At 47.7% G+C, this 20,083-nt stretch overlaps 1 protein-coding gene across 5 annotated transcripts in view; it reads right to left on the bottom strand.

Moving 5' to 3' along the window:
- Window positions 1-20,083, bottom strand: part of ME3 (malic enzyme 3) — a 219,955-nt gene that overhangs the window by 35,251 nt on the left and 164,621 nt on the right. For all 5 annotated transcript variants that reach the window (XM_070364986.1, XM_070364987.1, XM_005903464.2 and 2 more), the window contains one exon: window positions 15,263-15,366. In XM_070364986.1, coding sequence (XP_070221087.1) covers window positions 15,263-15,366 — 104 coding nt within the window. The remainder of the gene's footprint in view (window positions 1-15,262; window positions 15,367-20,083) is intronic.

Genomic DNA, 20,083 nt, shown 5'->3' with positions numbered 1-20,083 from the left:
GGGTGGGGAGGAGATGGGAAGGAGCTTCAAAAGGGAGGGGATATATGTATACCTATGGCTGTTGAGGTTTGACAGAAAATAGCAAAATTCTATAAAGCAATTATCCCTCAATAAAAAATAAATTAATTAAAAAAAAACTTCTTGAGAGCAAAGTGTATTTCTGACTCAGTGAAAACACTGAGCAGTGACGGTCTCAGCTAAGAGGGACTCAGTGAGTGAACGCTCCTTGAGACACTGGATTTAGAGCTAACATTCATGCTCTTTACAACCTTTCAAAATTAAAACAAAACCTTGAAACTTTGTCTGTAGCCTGGATGCCCTAAATTGAGGGTTTTTCCTTTGTATTGTTTAAAACCACCAGGAAAAGCTTGGAGCCAGAGGCTCAGTTTTTCCCCTGGGGCCCGACAGGACTGGCTGGGTTTGCAGTTTGTAGAGAGGCCTGCAGGGACATCAGTCCTGGTGAAGGATGGGGCAGCTGGTCCACTAGCCATTGGGCAGTTAAGGAGGAAGAACTGAGAAATGCCACCCAAGACCCAGATTCTGGGGAATTTTCCCCACCACCAAAAAAGAAAATGATAACTGATATAAGTGGTATAAATATATTGCTTTATAGTAATGTATCAAGTCAACAGGCTGTAGGCCTTAAACTTATACAATGTTACATGTCAATTACATTTCAATAAAAAGAGAAAATAAAAAAGAAGGCGCCTCCCTTGCTGAGGGTGGCTAGAGAGTCTGGAAAATGGGAGTTGATGGCTGATGCCTCCATCGCCTCCCTGATATTGAGGATGGGTGGGTCATTAACGCTGCCTTAGAACAAGGTGGAGAGAGGAGACACGGATATGTGAAGCACTGATAGACTGGTTTCCACAGACCTTCCTCCCCTTTGTCCTCCTTGCCTGCTGCATCAAGGAAATGTCTGGAATAGGTTGGACAGTCTTTTCTTTCATGTAGAAGAAAAGGCGCAGAGATTCTCCAAGTCAGAGAGTAGGTTCTGGAGTTAGACCACCTGGTTCACAGCTCGGCTTCACCACTGTTAGAGGTGTGACCTTGGACAAGACCCCTAACTGCTCAGTACCCCAGTTTCCCTGTCTGTAAAGGGTGCCCTCATTCAATAAATGTTTATTGAGAGTCCATGCTGTAACTAGGCATCGTTCCGAGTGCTTGAGATACAGCAGTGAACCTAAGAGACGAAGATCTCTCCCTGGAACTTACATTTTAGTGGGACAGGACAATAACTGTATCTACTTACTAGGATTATTTTGAGTATTACTTGACTTGATGTATGTGAATGACTTTATCGTCCGCAGAAGCCTAGATCAGACTAACACTCACTTTACCAGAAGGTGAAACCTGGGATGCTTGCTTGCTTCTTTGCTTCTTTAGTTTTTAAAAAATGCAAGGAACTGTCTTTGAGAAAGAATTGCTGCTTAACTCATTATTTTAAAAGAAATCCATTGCTTTTTCTAATTTCAAAAGAAATGCCTGCACACAATCAAACATCATAGAAATGACTGACAGTGAAAATTCTGGCAACCTCATGCTTTAACTGTAGTCACTGTTAATGGCCTGATGCATGTACATGCAGGTATTTTTTTCCTTTACGTAACTTACCTTTTTTTTTTTTTTTTTAAATTATTTACTTCTGGCTGCGCTGACTTTGCGTTGCTGTGGCCAGGCTTTCTCTAGTTGCAGCAAGCAGGGGCTACCCTCTAGTTGCAGCGTGTGGACCTGTGGTGCCGGCCTCTCTGGTGGGGCACAGGCTCTCGGGCTTCAGCAATTGCGGCACATGGCTCAGGGGTTGCAGCTCTTCGCATCCAGAGCACGGGCTCATTACTTGGGGCACACGGGCTCAGCCGCCCTGAGGCATGTGGGGTCTTCCCGGACCAGAGACTGAACCGGTGTTCCCTGCATTGCAAGGCTGATTCCTGACTGCTGGACCACCACAGCAGACCCCATCACTTATCCTGACAGAAGCATTTGTTTTTAGGATTATCCACCCCCCATTTTATTAGATTCAAACACATTAAAAATCAATGTGCTTGAGCCTAACAAAATGAACGCAGTAGAATAAGAAGAGACTGCATGATATGCGTGTGTGAATGAGTGAGACAAGGAGAAGGAGACACAAAGACAAAATGAGAGCAAATGTGCCACAGGGATGGGGTTGCCTAGAACTGCAAAATCCTCTCTGGCATGCAGTGATGGGGCTCAGATTTGGGGGCTCCAGTCTTCTCTATCCTTTCTTTCCCTTGAGAGAAAGGCTCTTTTCATCAACGGCAGCTCAGAAAACAAAAGTCTTTCCTGAGTAGAACACCTGGTCTCCCAACTCTTTTTGGATCGCCAGCAGTAGGAAAGAAGGGTCTCCGATGTGCCGGCAGGCAGTGATTTTTAAAGATTTGGGTTTTCTGATGGTGTCTTGAGCTAGCCCTGGTGTACTCTGCTGAATTTCTGTGACTCTGTTGTTCCTTTTCAGAAGTTTGAGCTGTTTCTTTTTCAAATCTGCTTGCCATCTTTTAAAGTACTGTGTACTTTCCCTACTACTTCATTCTTGTAAAGCATATCTCTATTCCACCCCAGTGTGACCGCTTTACGCCCTCAGAATGCTCCTCTCCTGGGGCTCTAACTCTTCCACTAGCTTCGGAACTTCCCGCACGGTGGCTTGCTTCTGTGTGGCTTACTGTGAATCACGAATTTGCTTCATTACGGAATTGCTTTTCCCTTCAAGGAGTTCCACCAGCATGGCTGGTGGGCGTGTCACTACAGAGAAGTTTGTTTTCCCTCTGCGAGGTCCTTCAGCCGTGTCACTGGTAGGGGGCACTTTCATACCCACTTCTTAACTTGGGAATTTCTGCATCACGTGGATATTAAAATTGTGGACTCTCAAGTCCACATGTGGTGAGACTCAGTGTTTGCTTTCTTCCAAAAGAAAGCGATTCCTCTCCTCCCTACTTCACCCCGACCCCCAGCTCCTTGTTATTCCCCTGGGGTTGGTGAGCAGATCCCATTTCTTCTTCATGTAAGGTCCAACCATTCAAAACTTGCAGTTTTCTGCATCTCAGTTCCAATGTTCTGCCTTGTATAGGCCTCAATACTTTACCCCGCCTGGATGTATGGACCCATCTCCAGGTCTGAATGATGAGAAGAAAACAGCCATGAAAATGGATGGATTTTCAAGGTTGGGGAAACAGCAAGGATGAAGGCTCTGCAGCTGTAACAGACATGACCTGTGGAAGGAGGAGCAGGAGGGTCGGTGTGGCCGCAGCTGAGGGAGCAAGGGAGGGTGGAAGGGGACAACGTCATCAAAGGCTTCCTTCCAGCTCCAAGAGCAAAACACAAGGGATGCTATACGTGTGGTCCCTGAAAAAGTCAGTATCAGTGGGCTGACCTTAAAATTCAGTGATTTCCTATCCTTGGGCAAGTTTCCGGTTCTCATTTCTGTACTGAGAAATGTGTCCCACAAGAATATTTTCAGTTCTGCATGGGGCAAAGCTCTCAGAATGGTGGGTCTGTAAGGCCCACCCCTAAGAAAGGCAATCCCTAAGAAAAGCAATGCCAAAGAATGCTCAAACTACCACAGAATTGCACTCATTTCACATGCTAGTAAAGTAACGCTCAAAATTTTCCAAGCCAGGCTTCAACAGTATGTGAACTGTGAACTTCCAGATGTTCAAGCTGGATTTAGAAAAGGCAGAGGAACCAGAGATTGAATTGCCAACATCTGCTGGATCATCAAAAAAGCAAAAGAGTTCCAGAAAAACATCTATTTCTGCTTTATTGACTATGCCAAAGCCTTTGACTGTGTGGATCACAATAAACTGTGGCAAATTCTGAAAGAGATGGGAATACCAGACCACCTGACCTGCCTCTTGAGAAACCTGTATGCAGGTCAGGAAGTAACAGTTAGAACTGGACATGGAACAACAGACTGGTTCCAAATAGGAAAAGGAGTCCATCAAGGCTGTATATTTTCACCCTGCTTATTTAATTTATATGCAGAGTACATCATGAGACACGCTGGGCTGGAAGAAGCACAAGCTGGAATCAAGATTGCCAGGAGAAATATCAATAACCTCAGATATGCAGATGATACCACCCATATGGCAGAAAGTGAAGAAGAACTAAAGAGCCTCTTGATGAAAGTGAAAAAGGAGAGTGAAAAAGTTGGCTTAAAGCTCAACATTCAGAAAACAAAGATCATGGCATCCGGTCCCATCACTTCATGGCAAATATATGGGGAAACAGTGGAAACAGTGTCAGATTTTATTTTTTTGGGATCCAAAATCACTGCAGATGGTGATTGCAGCCATGAAATTAAAGGACACTTGCTCCTTGGAAGAAAAGTTATGACAACCTAGACAGCATATTAAAAAGCAGAGACGTTACTTTGCCAACAAAGGTCCATCTATTTAAGGCTGTGGTTTTTCCAGTAGTCATGTATGGATGTGAGAGTTGGACTATAAAGAAAGCTGAGCGCCGAAGAATTGATGCTTTTGAACTGTGGTGTTGGAGAAGACTCTTGAGAGTCCCTTGGACTGCAGGGAGATCAAACCAGTCCATCCTAAAGGAAATCAGTCCTGAATATTCATTGGAAGGACTGATGCTGAAGCTGAAACTCCAATACTTTGGGCACCTGATGTGAAGAACTGACTCACTGGAAAAGACCCTGATGCTGGGAAAGATTGAAGGCAGGAGGAGAAGGGAAAGACAGAGGATGAGATGGTTGGATGGCATCACCGACTCGATGGACATAAGTTTGAGTAAACTCCGGGAGTTGGTGATGGACAGGGAGGCCTGGCGTGCTGCAGTCCATGGGGTCGCAAAGAGTTGGACACAACTGAGCAACTGAACTGAACTGAAGGCCCCCATAACACTGCGCTGAAACAACTACAGAAAACAGAGCTCTAACCCACACATATTTACACGGATACACAGAATGCCTCTCTGTCAGGTGCGGGTGGGGATGGGGCGAGCTAAACTGAATAGGTGAAAGGACTGATCGCACATACCAGACATCTGAAAATGGACATGGCTCACAGCCACGCTGCCAGGGCTGTTGTTTTTATTTCCTAAGAGTAGCAGCTGGGAAGAGAAATTGGGGAAGAGAAGGGAGGTATTATTGGAACAGTGGGGATGGATGAGTGGGGGACTACGGAAGAAAAAGATGGATATATTCATGGATAATTTAATTGAATACATGAATTCGGGGAGCACTAAAGCATGGCCTAAAGGACAGTGACTTTGGAAACTGCCTCAATTATTATTGTTATTCATAATAGCAAACATTCATGCTTACTATTACCCAGTTATAACATTTACATGGCTTGTCTCATACATTCAGCAGAAGCATTCTACAAATTAAATATTAAAAATGCATCTTGGAAGTGAGGACGCTGAGGCACAGATAAATTAAGTAGTTTGTTAATAAGGGGCAGGCGAGAGGTTCAAACTCACACATTATAGCTCTGGAGGTAGTGCTTTTAACCACCATTGTTAGTGGGAGGGGTCTTAATGAAGGGCTTCCCTGGTGGCTCAGACAGTAAAGAATCTGCCTGCAATGCAGGAGACCCACGTTGATCCCTGGGTCAGGAAGATCCCCTAGAGAAGGGAATGGCTATCAAACTCAGGCATTATAGCTCTAGAATTAATGCTTTCAATAACTATTGTTAATGGGTGGGGCCTTAATAAGGCCCCCTTTCTTTTTTATATATTTTTTTTTTTTAAATTTATTTTTTAATTGGACAAAAATTTCTTTACGATGTTGTGTTTGTTTCTGCTGTACAACAATGCAAATCAGCCATGATTATACATACACTCCCTCCCTCGTGAGCCTCCAGGCCCCCTTTCTTAGAGGGCTAGTTACACTTTGTAAGCTTCAGTTTCCTCATCCTGTAAAATAAAGCTTGTAACAGTAGCCACCCTAGAGGGCTGTTGTGAGAATTAAATGAATTAATATTGTATGAGAGCTCATATTAGTCTGTGCATAGAAGGTAATAAGTAAAAAAAATAGTTATTGTCATTTTATCATTATTGTTATCAATTCATTAATCTATTCTTTCCTCTCCTCTGCTATAATATGAAACTTTTCAGGTTTGGGAATAATTTTATTCCTATTTTGATACCAGGTAGTACAATCCACCTCTTAGGGAAAAATGAAATAACCAGTTGGCGTCACTGAATCCATCTCCCCAGTTAAGTGAACTTCCTCCATCACATTTTGGCCTCTATTTAATCCACTTGGTCAGGATAGAAGCTAACAGGGTCCTAGAGAACTCAATGCTGATTTGCATTTTGCTACCACCTTCCAGCTCTCTCTGTAACCGCAGACAGAGTCCTCACAAGCATGAGAGTCTGTTGTTTCACAGCATCCGGCTCCTGTTCGGGTGGGAAAATGTAGGAGCTGGACTGTCAACAATTAGCCATGCTAGGCTGAGACTGGGAAACGGTCCTGTTTCTTCAGAGGCCAGACAAGCTAGAATGGGTCCTGCTGTTCCTTCCTCCGAGCTTCCTTGACCGTGAGTGCTTGGTCGTGTCCGACTCTGTGTGACCCCATGGACTGTAGCCCGCCAGGCTCCTCTGTCCACAGAATTTTTCAAGCAAGAATACTAGAGTGGGTTGCCATTTCCTCCTCCAGGATATATTCCCGACCCGTGCATCAAACATGTGTCTCTCGCGGCTCCTGCACTGGCAGGCAGATTCTTGACCACTGGGCCAGCTGGGAAATGCCTGAGCTTCCTCAGACGTGGCCCGTTCACCAGCTTCTATTCACTTTGACTGACAGCTAGCCTGGTGAGGGCTTTCAGCCCCTCAACCAACCAACCAAGCAACCATCCAACCACCTGACCCCAATCAAAGATCCAACCAGTCACCTCCCACGCTCACCATATATGGCGGATCCACCATGAGTCTAATCATGCACTGTGCCCCCCAGGGACTACCAGTCTGGTAGAGATGATACACAGTTATAGGACCCGAGGAAGGAAAGTTCTTCAAAGTCCATCAGTCCGGCCTAGGCTGATACTTGAACCTCTCTACAAGAATCCAGGCACATCTTTGCCTAATTTCTGCTCTAATGGTATAAAGACCAAAAAAGGCTATGGAAAAGCTCTAGACCATTATAGAAAAGACATCATGATGTGATGCATGATTAAGTAACACATGAATTATGTGGTCACAAGTTATGCTATGATTACAAACAGGGCAAGGGTTTCTGGCCAGGTTGGTCAGGGCAGACTTCCCTGGGAAGCGCAGAATTTGAGTTGGGGTGTTACCATGGCTTCTGTTCTCATCTTCTCCCACATCTTGTCAATTTCAATACTTCTGTTGCCTAAGAACTTACCAAGCCTCCCTGCTGCTCTCTGCATCAAGTTCCAAGTAAGGCTTTGTGAGGATGGATAATTTTCAAACATTTTTAGTAGAAGTTTTTTTTTTTTTAATTAATGAAATCTTGAACAGAACTGTGATACAGAAAGCAATGAAAAACAATGATATTTTTCTTCAAGTAGTTTTAGTCTTGTATGGTTGCTGGGAAATATTCATTTCTAGCAGCCTGGATGCATTCATTTCTAGCAGCCTCCAGGCATTTCTGTAAATGCCTGGAGTTTGAGGAAGCTTGGTTTACAATCACCTAATTATCGGGACTTCCCTGGTGATCCAGTGGTTAAGAGTCTGCTGTGCAATGCAGGGGACAGGGGTTCAATCCCTGGATACTAGGGTACTAGGACCAAAGTGCTGCATAGCAAGTAAGCTGGCACACCACAGCCACTGAGCCTGCATGCCCCTGGAGCCTGTGCCACAAACAGACTTCCTGTGCCGCAATGAAGGAAAAGTCCTGTGTGCCCCAACTACCCAATGCTGCCAAAATGCAGAAACAAACACACACATAGATATTAAAGAAAACACTGGGTTAGATAACTTAAGCCCTTTTTACTTCTGAGCTCTAATAGTTACAACCCTCTTCCTGGATCCCAAGGCCTATCATGTAGCCCACTCTATTCCTGTGTGTGTGCTCAGTTACTCAGTGCTCAGTTGTATCCAACTCTTTGTGACCCCATGGACTGTAGGCCGCCAGGCTCCTCTGCGCATGGGATTTCCCAGTCGAGAATACTGGAGTGGGTTGCCATGTCCATCTCCAGGGGATCTTCCCGACCCAAGGATTGAACCTTGAGTCTCCTGCGTTTCCTGCATTGGCAGGAGGATTCTTTGCCACTGCACCACCTGGGAATCCCCTATACCTACTTAACTTTATTTTGAACCGATAAACATCCATCTCTGTGGGACCAGTCCTCCAGAGTCTTTGCTGTGTCCTTGCCTTCCTCGTGATGTATCATGCATGTGGAATGTACTCCCTCTCCTGTGGCTTACTCACATTTGGCCCTGCCTCTGTTTACTTTGCATCTCTCCCCAGTCATCCCTGATTGCTCCTTTCTCTGAATTTCTATCGAACTGAAGGCCAATACTGAACAGTCGAGTACTTAATTCTTCTCTAATTACCTCCTGTTCAAAATGTTGTCTCGTTGGAAGACCTGTAAGAATCACGAGGACACAGTGCATGTCTTGTATTTCTTTAGAACTTCATTACAGGGCTTAGTCAGGTTCTGGGCATGCAGTCATTATTCAAACGCTCTGGAAAAGCATGATTAGCTCCGTTATTTGTTTGTGCTGCTCTCAGCTTTCTCAGAGCTTCTCACCTCAGTGCTGCAGATAAAGCTCAGTTCCCAGGAGTAAGCGATCTGTACCTCCTGTTCTTATCTTTTTGCCAAAAATACATTCCCTCATGGGTCGAGTTGGAAAAGTCAAATTCTGAAAAAAGTAGACAAATTTATTGGGAGGGTGATGTGATTTTCTGTATTCCACAGGAAGTTTTTCATAAGAAACCCCCTGAACAAGAGAGTCATAACTGTTGTTACTGATTTATCTATGCATTAATACTTATTTTGGGCTGTACTGGGTCTTTGCTACTGCGCTCAGGCTTTCTCTAGTTGTGGCGAGGGGGACTATTCTGGCTGAGGTGTAGCTTCTCTTGCTATGGAGCATATGCTCTGGGCTGCTCGAACTTCAGTGGTTGTGGCCTGAGGGTTCCAGAGCTCAGGCTCAGTAGTTGGAGTCCACGGGCTCAGCTGCTTCACTGCGAACGGGATCTTCCCATACCAGGGATCAAAACCAGGCCCTCTGCGTTGGCAGACAGGTCCTCAACCACTGGACCACCAGGGAGGCCCTTGGAGTCTGTATGATTGATACCTCTCCGGGTGGATCGAATGCCAGGCCAGGTTTGGGAACCACAGGTCAGTATTCACATGCCTTCGTGTGTTTGACGCACTGCTTTGTTCCAGCGTGGGTGGAGGGTGGGCATGGGGGTGGAGGGTGTCATGGGAGCGAAGTCCATGATTTGTAACTCAGAAGAAGCAGCTGTAATCTCACGCGGGTCCAACAGACAGGCTTGGTGTAGTTCTTGAAATATCCTGAACAGCTGGAGATGAGAAGTCTTCAGCCTCCAGGATCCTTTGGCCTCTGAGTTGCCACTGGGCTTTAGAGTTGCAGAAGGACCAGCACACGTGGGTGTTCACGGAGTCACAGATGCTGAGGCCACAGGCTCGACACAGATCTGGGAGGGTTAAAGCATGGCACACGTGCTGCCAGCCTCACTGCCCTGCTCAGGGCAGACACTGCTGATCAGCCACAGCCCGTTTCCAGTGGTGCCTAGACAGGCCTTAGAGTCCCAGCAATCAGTGCGAGCACGAGGAACAAAAGCTTTTACTCTCCTTGCCGTTCCTACCAGCAATATCCTAGTGTGCTCCTGGGCTTCCCTGGTGGCTCAGCTGGTAAAGAATCCGCCTGCAGTGCGGGAGACTGTATAATCCATGGGGTCGCAAGGAGTCGGACACGGCTGAGCGACTTTCACAGTGTACTCCCAAATTTTGTTGAGCAGATTAACTTGCAGTTATTCACAGGGCACAGTTTCAAAATCAGTAGTAAGGCACACTCTCTGCTCTCTCTACTCTCTTTTCCTAGGTGAACCCCATCATGCCCTTGACCTTACACATGTACACTCGTGTGTGTGTGTGTGTTAGTTGCTCCGTCGTGTCTGACTCTTGGCGATCCCATGGACTGCAGCCCACCAGGATCCTCTGTCCATAGGATTCTCCAGGCAAGAATACTGGAATGGGTAGCCATTCACTTCTCCAGGGGATCTTCCCGACCCAGGGATCAAACCCCAGACCTCCTGCATTGCAGGCTGATCCTTTACTGTCTGAGCCACCAGGGAAGCCCTTGCCCTTATATACCATCTATGAACTGGTAATTCCCAAATTTATATTCCCACCCTAGAATTCTTCTTAAAGAGACTCAGAGGCTGAGAAAGCTTAGAGGTAAGGTCTGAACTCCAGGAGGCAGATAAGAATATCTCTGCATTCATAGATCCTTGAGAGCAGACTGTTTATTTCTCTGAGGATTGCTGACTACACTTGACACAGTGTCTTACATACAGCAGGTACTCAATAACTGACTACCAACTGTGTATGAGGCACCTCCCTGTTTCTATGTGGAAGGATGTTGTTCTTTTTCTCTGCCCTTCTTGCATTTCTGGGGCACAGCCTCTGGTAATGCTGGCTGCCCGATTCCTTGTCCCTCTGGCTGGATGGGGTGGTTGTCTGTTACCTTGATGGCTCCCAATGAACCATGCCTCCTGATGTTCAGACCCTTGTGTTACCCTTCCCCCTTGGAATCGGGTGTGGACCTGTGATTTACTTTAACCAGTAGAATGTGATGGAAGTCACTCTATGCTAGTCCCACCATGGCATGAACCTCAGGTCTCTGGTGTAGAATAGTGTGTGTGTGTGTGCGTGTGAGTGAGAGAGAGAGAGAGAAAACCAGAGAGAAAGATGGAGAGACTCAAAAAGACATTTTCTTGGAGCTAAGACGCAGATGACTTTCTTGTTTTTAAAGTCACGTTTTAAAAAATCTAATATCTCCCTTCTTTGTTATGACTCTTATCAAGAGTTTAGAAATCTCTATATTTAGAGTTTGGGGAGCTAGAGAATGGGGGTGACTTCCTCTCACGGCCTGCATAAAGGCTGAAGCTGCTGCTTCAGACATCAAACGCCTGTCCAGCCCAGGCCAAACATCAGACAGAACTGGCGCTCCGGGGGCAAACTTAGAATAGACTCTGCTGTAAGTAAGAGAAATGAAAAACACAAGTGGAAACCATCAGGAAAAGCCCATGACTCAGGTGCATCACTCTGGGGTCCAGCGCAGGGCAGGGACAGCGTGGGGAGCATGAAGGACTGGTCTTCGCCATGGGAACACCAGGCTATGCGTCAGCTCTGAGCTGGACACGCACAGTGGCTCACTGCTGCGGTTCGCAGGTTACATGGAGATTCCTTCTGCCCACGTGGGTCTCCCCCAGTGGCCACCCACTAGGGCAGCAGTTGAGCCACAGTAACTTTTTTTGTTCTGCCGAAAACTCTTAAGATGAGCGGGTAGAAGCAAGCTGGTGGAGCTTTTACTTGCAGGACTTTTGAAAAGAGATGAGGATGTTGAAGGCAGGAATCAATGTTTCCCAAGGCTCTTTCTTAAAATACACAGTGTCTGGCCTCAGGGGGGCTGACTCATTGGCTGCCCAGGCTGGGCACCCCATCATGGGGCTACTATAATCCCAGGAGACCAGCTCACTCCCCACCTACAGCATCCACAGCAACATCTGCTTCAGCTTATTAGAAAGTTAAAATAAGCAAGTGTCAACCGCTCATCTTTTCCACTTAAGGACACATTCCTCTTGGCTGACGCACATCCCTGCCCAGGGGTTTACCCCTGGACTGTGGGAGTGTGTCTGTGAGACTGTAAACTGATTTTAATGATAATTTAAGGAGCCTCTTACATCCTAGTTTATTTAACCTTCTCACACGAATAGCAGGGCTTCTCTGTGGGGAATCACGGAATGACTACTGACTTCACTAGATAAGGAGGGAGCCCTGGAAACAGGAAGCCAAAGAAACGTGCTCTCAAAGCCAAACGCATTCCCGTGTGTCATCCACGAGTAACTGCAGAAAGCAGTCTGGCCTTGGAGTCAGCAGACTCAGGGTCAGCTCGCTGTCCTGCCAGATGCTGTGTGACCTGGGACAGGTTCCTTGACTTCTCGAAGCCCTCAGATCTCTCGTCTGCTACCCTGCCAGCCACACGGGGATCTTCAGAGGTCTGAATGGGCACCAGGTGGGGAGGCTTCTTAGAGGACAACTGATACCTCACTTCCTTCTATGACAGCACCACCCAGACGCCACGGAGCCCCAGCTTGAAATAGTTCTCACAGAGCGTCTAATGCACTGCGGGTTAGCTCAGATCTATTCTGAGCTGAAAACTTCCTCCTTTAACATTCTGTCAACTGGTTCTTCTCCCGGTGAAACAAGAGAAGAAATATACAGAAACAAGCCCAGTCCCTCCTCTGTAGGAACACCTTGCAGGTTTCTGAAGGGAGTTCCATACCCCTGTGACCCAGCAGTCCTTTCCCCTGCTCCCCACCAGGCCAAGCCTTTGCTCCTGTTGTGGTTATGGGAGAACAATAACCGTGATACCTGCTGTGGTCATTGTTTTCCAAAGGCATGTTAGGCCATTTACGATAATTTGTGACCTTCAAAGTATCTTGTCTGGAACCATATGTGGTATTCAGGATGATCTAAATGGGGGAGAATTAGGTGAGACATTCACCTCTTCTGTTCTAGATGATTCGCGTCTGCCCATGTGAAGTGCAACTCGCTCAGTCGTGTCGGACTCTTTGCGACCCCATGGACTAGAGAGTCCATGGAGTTCTCCAGGCCAGAATACTGGAGTGGGTAGCCGTTCCCTTCTCCAGGGAATCTTCCCAACCCAAGGATTGAACCCAGGTTCCTGTGTTGCAGGAACCAGCTGAGCCACCAGGGAAGCCCTCTGGCCATGTAGCTGACCCCTGAATGGGCTGTTTCAGTGGCCCCATCTCAACAGCAATACTTCCTTCACAATCCCAGCTTCGAACCCTTGACTTTCTGATTATCTCTTCCCTTTCCTGCTTATTCCATCCGGTACCCAACTCAGTAATTCTCAGGCCTCACCAGGACCTACTGTCCATGGACCATACCACTCTCTCAGCCCTCCTCTCCACCAGACCCTCATCTGTCCCTTCTTCCCTGGCCTAGACCTCATGACGCATCATTGCAATCATCCCCTTAAGGACACTGTCCAGCCCTTCCCTTCTCTTTCTCTCGCTTGCCTGGCAAAATCTCAACCCTGATTGAATCCTTCTCTCTGTGTCTTCCTGCCCTGTATTCAGACAGTGGAAACCCACTAGAGAAAATCACGGGTAAGTTAAACTCATGACCTAAGTTAAATTCATGGCCAGTAACCTGAAGGGGGTCCATGAAGCCACCCAGCAACCGTTCTCTAGCTCCGAGTTGGGACATTCCAGGTCCTGCCTCCTATGCCTCAAACCTGCACCCCCTCAGTCCCCATCCTCACTTTCAGCCGATGACCCTGTCATCCAGGAGAGCTCCCACGGACTCCCCCACAACATCTACCCACCTGTCAGCATCTGTGCCCAGCGCACGGCCTTCCCTCTGTGTGGATGGGCTCTGTTCTCCCATCTTGGACGAAGTGCCCAGGTGGACACTGGACTCTCATCCCCTGGCTTACTTGGCCCATCCACCCCAGTACTCCACACTCTGCTATCAATCCCCACCTCATATAATTCACTATTATTTTCCCTCATCTTCAAAAATGAAACCAGGGACTGCCCTGGTGGTCCGATGGTTAAGAATCCACCTGCTAATGCAGGGCATGGGGGTTCAGTCCCTGGCCCAGGAGGATCCCACATGCCGCAGAGCAACCAAGTCAGTGCATCACAGCTGCTGAAGCCCAGGTGTCTAGAGTCGGTTCTCGGCATCACGAGAAGCCACCGCAGTCAGAAGTTTGTGCATCGCAACGGAGAGTGGTCCTTGTTCGCCGCAATTAGAGAAAGCCCCCGCCCAGCGACTAAGACTCAGCACAGCCCCAAATAAAATAAGCAAATAATTAAAAAAATAAAGACAAAAACCACAGCAACAATAAAACGCTTTCTTCTTATCTCTGGATAAGGAATCCAGGTAATCAGGCTTTAAAGTTTGGTAACCTGCCCTGGTGACTCAGAGGTTAAAGCGTCTGCCTGCAATGCGGGAGACCTGGGTTCAATCCCTGGGTCGGGAAGTTCCCCTGGAGGAGGAAATGGCAACCCACTCCAGTATTCTTGCCTGGAGAATCGCATGGACAGAGGAGCCTGGTGGGCTACAGTCCATGGGGTCGCAAAGAGTTGGACACGACTGAGCGACCTTACTTACTTACTTACTTACTTAACCTGCCCAAGGTCACAGACCTGGAAGTGGTGGGGTAGGTGTGTCCACCCCCAAAGCCCACCCAGACGAGATGTCCTGGGCTGCAGAGGCCAGCCCAGCTTTCTCTCCAGCCAATCACTGAACTCAGACAACGAAGTCCCTTGTCAAGGATGTTCAGACCAGCTCTGCCCTCCCCAGGCACTCTTGGAGTGGCAAGCAAGGCTGGAAGTTTTCAGTGAGAAGGGATCTCTAGATCTGCAGGGACCAGCTGAGCTGCTGAGACTGTCTTGACTGACAGGCCTGTCAGACTCGGCATGGGAGGACAGGGGCTGTTTCCAGAACAGCCAGTGTGCCATCCCAGCAGCATGCCAGTCCCTGTAGGGGGAGCGGGTGGCAATGATGGCAGACAGATGGGGCAGGCTGGGGTGGGACGCAGGAGCTGCCAGCGTGGTACACCCTTGCACAGAGATGACACCTCGTAAATCTCGCAGGCCGGCCCGTGTGGCCTTCAGCGGTGGCTCATTAACACTGCCTGGTCCTTGGAGCCGGAAAATGACAGCTAACAAGGCCAGCTGCCTTGCAGGCCATTCCATCAGAAGGACACTCTTCCGTCCCCCAACACTAAGAACATCTCTATTTCTGCCAGGAACCCAGAGCAGCTGGCCAGGGGGGGTTTTCCTCCCGGGACATCAGATACTTAACTTCCCCCTGATCACAGGGCCTTCAGCTGTCACCCCTTCTCTCCCTTCTCGGCTCCCCAAGATTATCTGAGAGCACGAGCCCGTTTGCCTTTGAGATTTCCAAGGGCATGGGGTCAAGTTGGAATTTTTGGACCACCTGGAAAAGCACGCGTCTCTGCCAAACCCTGTGTTGACTTAGTCATCCTATCTCTTAACGGTCCTCTTCCAGAAGGGGTGGGCTGGCCCACTTACTTGTCCGTCACAGCCTGCATGAACTCGTCCAGAAGGTCATCATACTCCTGCCCGCGGACGCGCCGGTGCTTCAGGCCGATGTACAGGGGGTCCCTGAGCAGCTCCTGCAACAGACAGCATCCGTCTCGTGAAGGGTCCCGGGTTGGCAGGAAGGTGGCGGTGAGGAGGGCTGGGGGGCGCCTGTCCCTCACTCCCGCTCCCCAGGTGCTGCCTGGAAGGGTCTGGAGGCGAAGCCACTGATGCAGCATGGACCTCTTGGCAGGGGGTCTGGAGTTTAGGAACCAAGGATGCTTGAACTAGCAAGACTCTCTGATAGTCTTCCAACCTCTGGCTGCGGCTCTGGGTTCATCCCAGGGCTTCTCAGCAGTAATTCCATGGACACTTTGGCCTGGACAGGTCTTTGATGTGAAGGCGAACCTGCATGTTGTAGAATACTTAGCACAGCAGTGTCTCCAGGTTCTTCCCACTTGAAGTGAGGAGCACCCCCCCATCCCCGCCAGGTTGTGACAATAAAAAAATATCTATAGACACCACCAAATGTCTCCCCAAGGAAATTTCCTAAAGGAAATCAGTCCTGAATATTCGTTGGAAGGACTGATATTGAAGCTGAAACTCCAATACTTCTGCCACCTGATGCAAAGAGCTGACTCATTTGAAAAGACCCTGATGCTGGGAAAGATTGAAGGTGGGAGGAGAAGGGGACGACAGAGGATGAGATGGTTGGATGGCATCACTGACTCAATGGACATGAGTTTGAGTGAACTCCAGGGAGTTGGTGATGGACAGGGAGGCCTAGTGTGCTGCAGTACATGGGGTCGCAAAGAGTCAGACATGACTGAAGTGACTGAACTGAACTGAGCTGAAATGTCTCCCTAGGGGTCAAATATTGACCCCGTTAAGAAGTGCCACAGGCAACATCTGGATTGAGGTACTGGGTCTCAACCAAAGTCACTGATCTGGACTCAAATTAGGAAGCCTTCCCTTCCTCCCTCCTGTCCTTCCCGTGAACGCTTACTGAATACCCATGATGTGCTTGGCACTGTGCCAGGCCCTGGGGACACAAGGAGAGACTGATACAGCCAGCATTTTCCATCCAGGAAAGAAGCCTGCCGTAAGCAGCCCCGTGTCAGGTGCCCCATCTTCTGTGTCTGCGCTGGCTGACGGCCCCTCCCGCCTCTCCTGTACCCCCTCACACACACGCCTACACAGAAGCTGCGGGTTCATCCATGCATGACACATTTCCTGACCCTTTACTGACCCTCTAATGGCCTGCTGCCCTTGGGTCTCTCAGAGGCTTTGTGGGTAAGAGATGGTCTCTGCCTTCAAGGTGCTCAGTCCACTGCAGGTTGGCTGATGAGTCAGTAAACTTGACTACAGATAGAGAGACATTCCTTCAGCACAAAGTGTGGTCCATGGTAGCAGAGAAGGAGTGGAGTAGTTCCCACCAGGGACAAGTGGGGATGATGACATGGGATAAATGGTCAGGCATTAAAAGATGAGCAGAGAAGGGGAAAGGACTTGGGGGAGGGGTGGTTAGGGAGTCTGGGATGGACATGTGCACACTGCTGAATTTAGAATGGATAACCAACAAAGACCTACTGTAGAGCATATGGGACTCTGCCCAATGCCAAGTGGCAGCCTGGATGGGAGGGGAGTTTAGAGGACAATGGATATATGTATACGCATGGCTGAGTCTCTTTACTGTTCACCTGAAACTATCACAACATTGTTAATCAGCTACACCCCAATACAAAATAAAAAGTTTAAAAAAAATGACAGATTTTGCCAGGCAGGCTGGGCCCTCCAGGCTGAGGAGTAAACACAAAGAAAGACTGGGAGCTGGAAGTAAAAGCAGGAAAAAGCACCTGGTGAAGAAATAGGACGAAATTTTATGTGTTAAGGTTTTTGGAAATTATGTTTTTGTGTCCTCCTTCCCCAAATATGTTTCGCAGGTGGCGCTAGTGGTAAAGAACCTGCCTGCCAATGCAGGAGACATAAGAGACAAAGGTTTGATCCCTGGGTCAGGAAGATACCCTGGAGGAGGGCATGGCAATTCATTCCAGTATTCTTTCCTGGAGAATCCCCATGGACAGAGGAGCCTGGAATTTGGGTCACAAAGAGTCAGGTATAACTGAAGTGACTTAGCACACACATCCCTAAATATGAGCTCCTTGGGGCCAAGGTTTTGTGTTATCTTCAAATCTCCAGCTGGACTGCTCCTGCAGGATTCAGAGGCAAGCATGTCATGAGTCCTGCCCTCAAGGGGCTCGGTGTCAAGTCTCAGCTCCAGCACAGACTAGCTATGTGACCTCAGGTAAATCATGTGACCTCTTGGAGCCTTCTTTTCATCTGTTCAGTTCAGTTCAGTTGCTCAGTCATGTCTGACTCTTTGTGACCCCATGGACTGCAGCATGCCAGGACTCCCTGTCCATCACCAACTCCTGGAGCTTGCTCAAACTCATGTCCATTGAGTCAGTGATGCCATCGAACCATCTCATCCTCTGTCATCTCCTTCTTCTCCTGCCCTCAGTCTTTCCCAGCATAAGGGTCTTTTTCAGTGAGTCAGTTCTTTGCATTAGGTGGCCGAAGTATTGGAGTTTCAGCTTCAGCATCAGTCCTTCCAAGGAATATTCAGGCCTGATTTCCTTTAGGATGGACTGGTTTGATCTCCTTGCAGTCCAAGGGACTCTCAAGCATTTTCTCCAACACCACAGTTCAAAAGCATCAATTCTTCAGCACTCAGCTTTCTTTATGGTCCAGCTCTCACATCCATACATGACTAGTGGAAAAACCACAGCTCTGACTAGATGGATCTTTGTCGACAAAGTAAAGTTAGATGGGAATAAGATACCATCTGCCCAGCTTGATGGTTATGAGGAAATGAAATAATACTGATACATGTGAAAAAGCTTTGTGAATCATAACATATGCTGTAAAGTAATGGCAGCAGCTTTAACTTTCAGTGTTTCCTATGTGCCGGGTACTTCAGGAGGGCCAGACACAGCGAGTTTAAGAGACTCGACCAGCCCTTGGGCTAGTGAGTGGAGGAATCTGGATTCAAACTCATGGCTGCAAGCTCCAGAGCCCATGATCCTAACCTCTGGGCCAAGCTGCTTAAGTGGTTTTTCGGCACATCAACCAGAATTGACATCCTTTTTAAGACACCAGTCTAGGTCCATATTGTCTTGATGGCGCTGTAGGAGGTGGTGGGGGAAAAGTGTAGGGGACAGAAAAGATCAGGAAATATCTACCTTCCCAACCCCTTACCCCCCAGTCCTCAGGCCACATATCTGAGGTGGATTTAACACTTTCTCCAAGGAACCACATGGCTACATCTGAGAGACGTGGGACCTAAACTTCATTTCTCACTCTCCGCACTCCTGGGTTATGCATCCTTGAGACTGTTTAGGACTCTGCTCTAGCTATTGTGTGTGTGTGTGTGTGTGCGTGCACGTGTGGGCAAATGATGCGAATGGGACATATAGCCTTTCACCGGCCACTTTCACAAAATGACCATCTGAAAGCCACTGAGAGACAGCAAACGTCCAGCCAAGGGGACCAAAGAAGTCAATGATGATGTAACAACAAGATGGACAAGTAGGCAGCCGCAGAAATTGGACGAAGCCTATGCAGCCACCTGAACAGAGGTGTATGAGATGATTTAAAATGGAAAAAGCGGGAAACAAAATTGCACAGATATCCTGGTTTCATCTGTCAGAGACACATCAACACAGAAAAGGCACACACAGAATGATAAAAATGGTGTAACTCTTGGCATTTGCAGAAAACACTCACTTTTTCAGTTCTTACAGAGATGAAAGGGTCCACGGTAAGTTATAATTTGTCATGTTTCCAAGAGGCAGATTGATTCAGTGGTACATTAGGCAGCCAAGAATGGCTTTCCTGGTGCTGCATATGTGGTTTCTGGGGGCAAGTCCAATTCTCCAGTGGTATTGAAGAATTTTAGAATTTTCCAAAAGCTTCTCAGTATATCTGCATTTAAGATGAAGGGTTAACCCTAATGAAGTAGTACTAATGAGTTATAAAAGTGACTAGGAAGCTTTGAAAAAAGTCTTGATATTTTATAGTACTTATTTTATTTATAATAAAACATTTTATATCTGAAATATTTCAAAACTAAGTGCACCAAAAAATTGGGGGAAAGTTTCTATGTGGAGATGACATGAAAATATAGCTTCTCATACTTGTACAGAACTTTTGAGTAATTCGCTTGTTCTGAATCAAAAGTAGCTTGATTCAGGACTTCCTCGGTGGTCCCGTGGTTAAGATTCCGAGCTCCCAGTGTAGGGGGCCCGGGGTCAGTTCCTGGTCAGGGAACTAGATCCCGCATGCCACAGCTAAAGATTCCGCGTGCTGCACAACGGCAGCAAGTAAGACCTGTCACAGCCAATAAATAAATACGTATTAAAAAGAAACCATGTGTGGAATATGATGCAAACATTTTTCTAAAATGTAGTTCAAGCTTTCTGTCTTGCATGCTCTCACGCCCATTTTACAGATGAGGAAGGTAGAGTTCAAGGGTTTAAATAAATTACCCAAGCTCACACAGCCAGAGAGTAGCAAAGCTTAAACTGAGCCTTGCTTTGACTGGATCTCCTGACGGTGCCCTTTCCACCCCACCATTTGGGGACCAGGGGACGTGGGTGTGGCTCCTGACCCCCACCCTGGTCTTCCTGAGAGTCCAGGAGTGGCTGGAAGCTCCAGCTGGTGCTGCCGACCCGGCTGGGGAGCAGCGACAGCCGGGGTGGGGTCTGGGGAAACGCCGTGTCCACACCTCCAGTCAGCTGGTGGTCCTTCGGC

Source organism: Bos mutus, chromosome 29, assembly GCF_027580195.1.
Source record: "Bos mutus isolate GX-2022 chromosome 29, NWIPB_WYAK_1.1, whole genome shotgun sequence".
Lineage (NCBI taxonomy): Eukaryota > Metazoa > Chordata > Mammalia > Artiodactyla > Bovidae > Bos > Bos mutus.
This window is presented reverse-complemented; position numbering and strand designations above follow the sequence as displayed.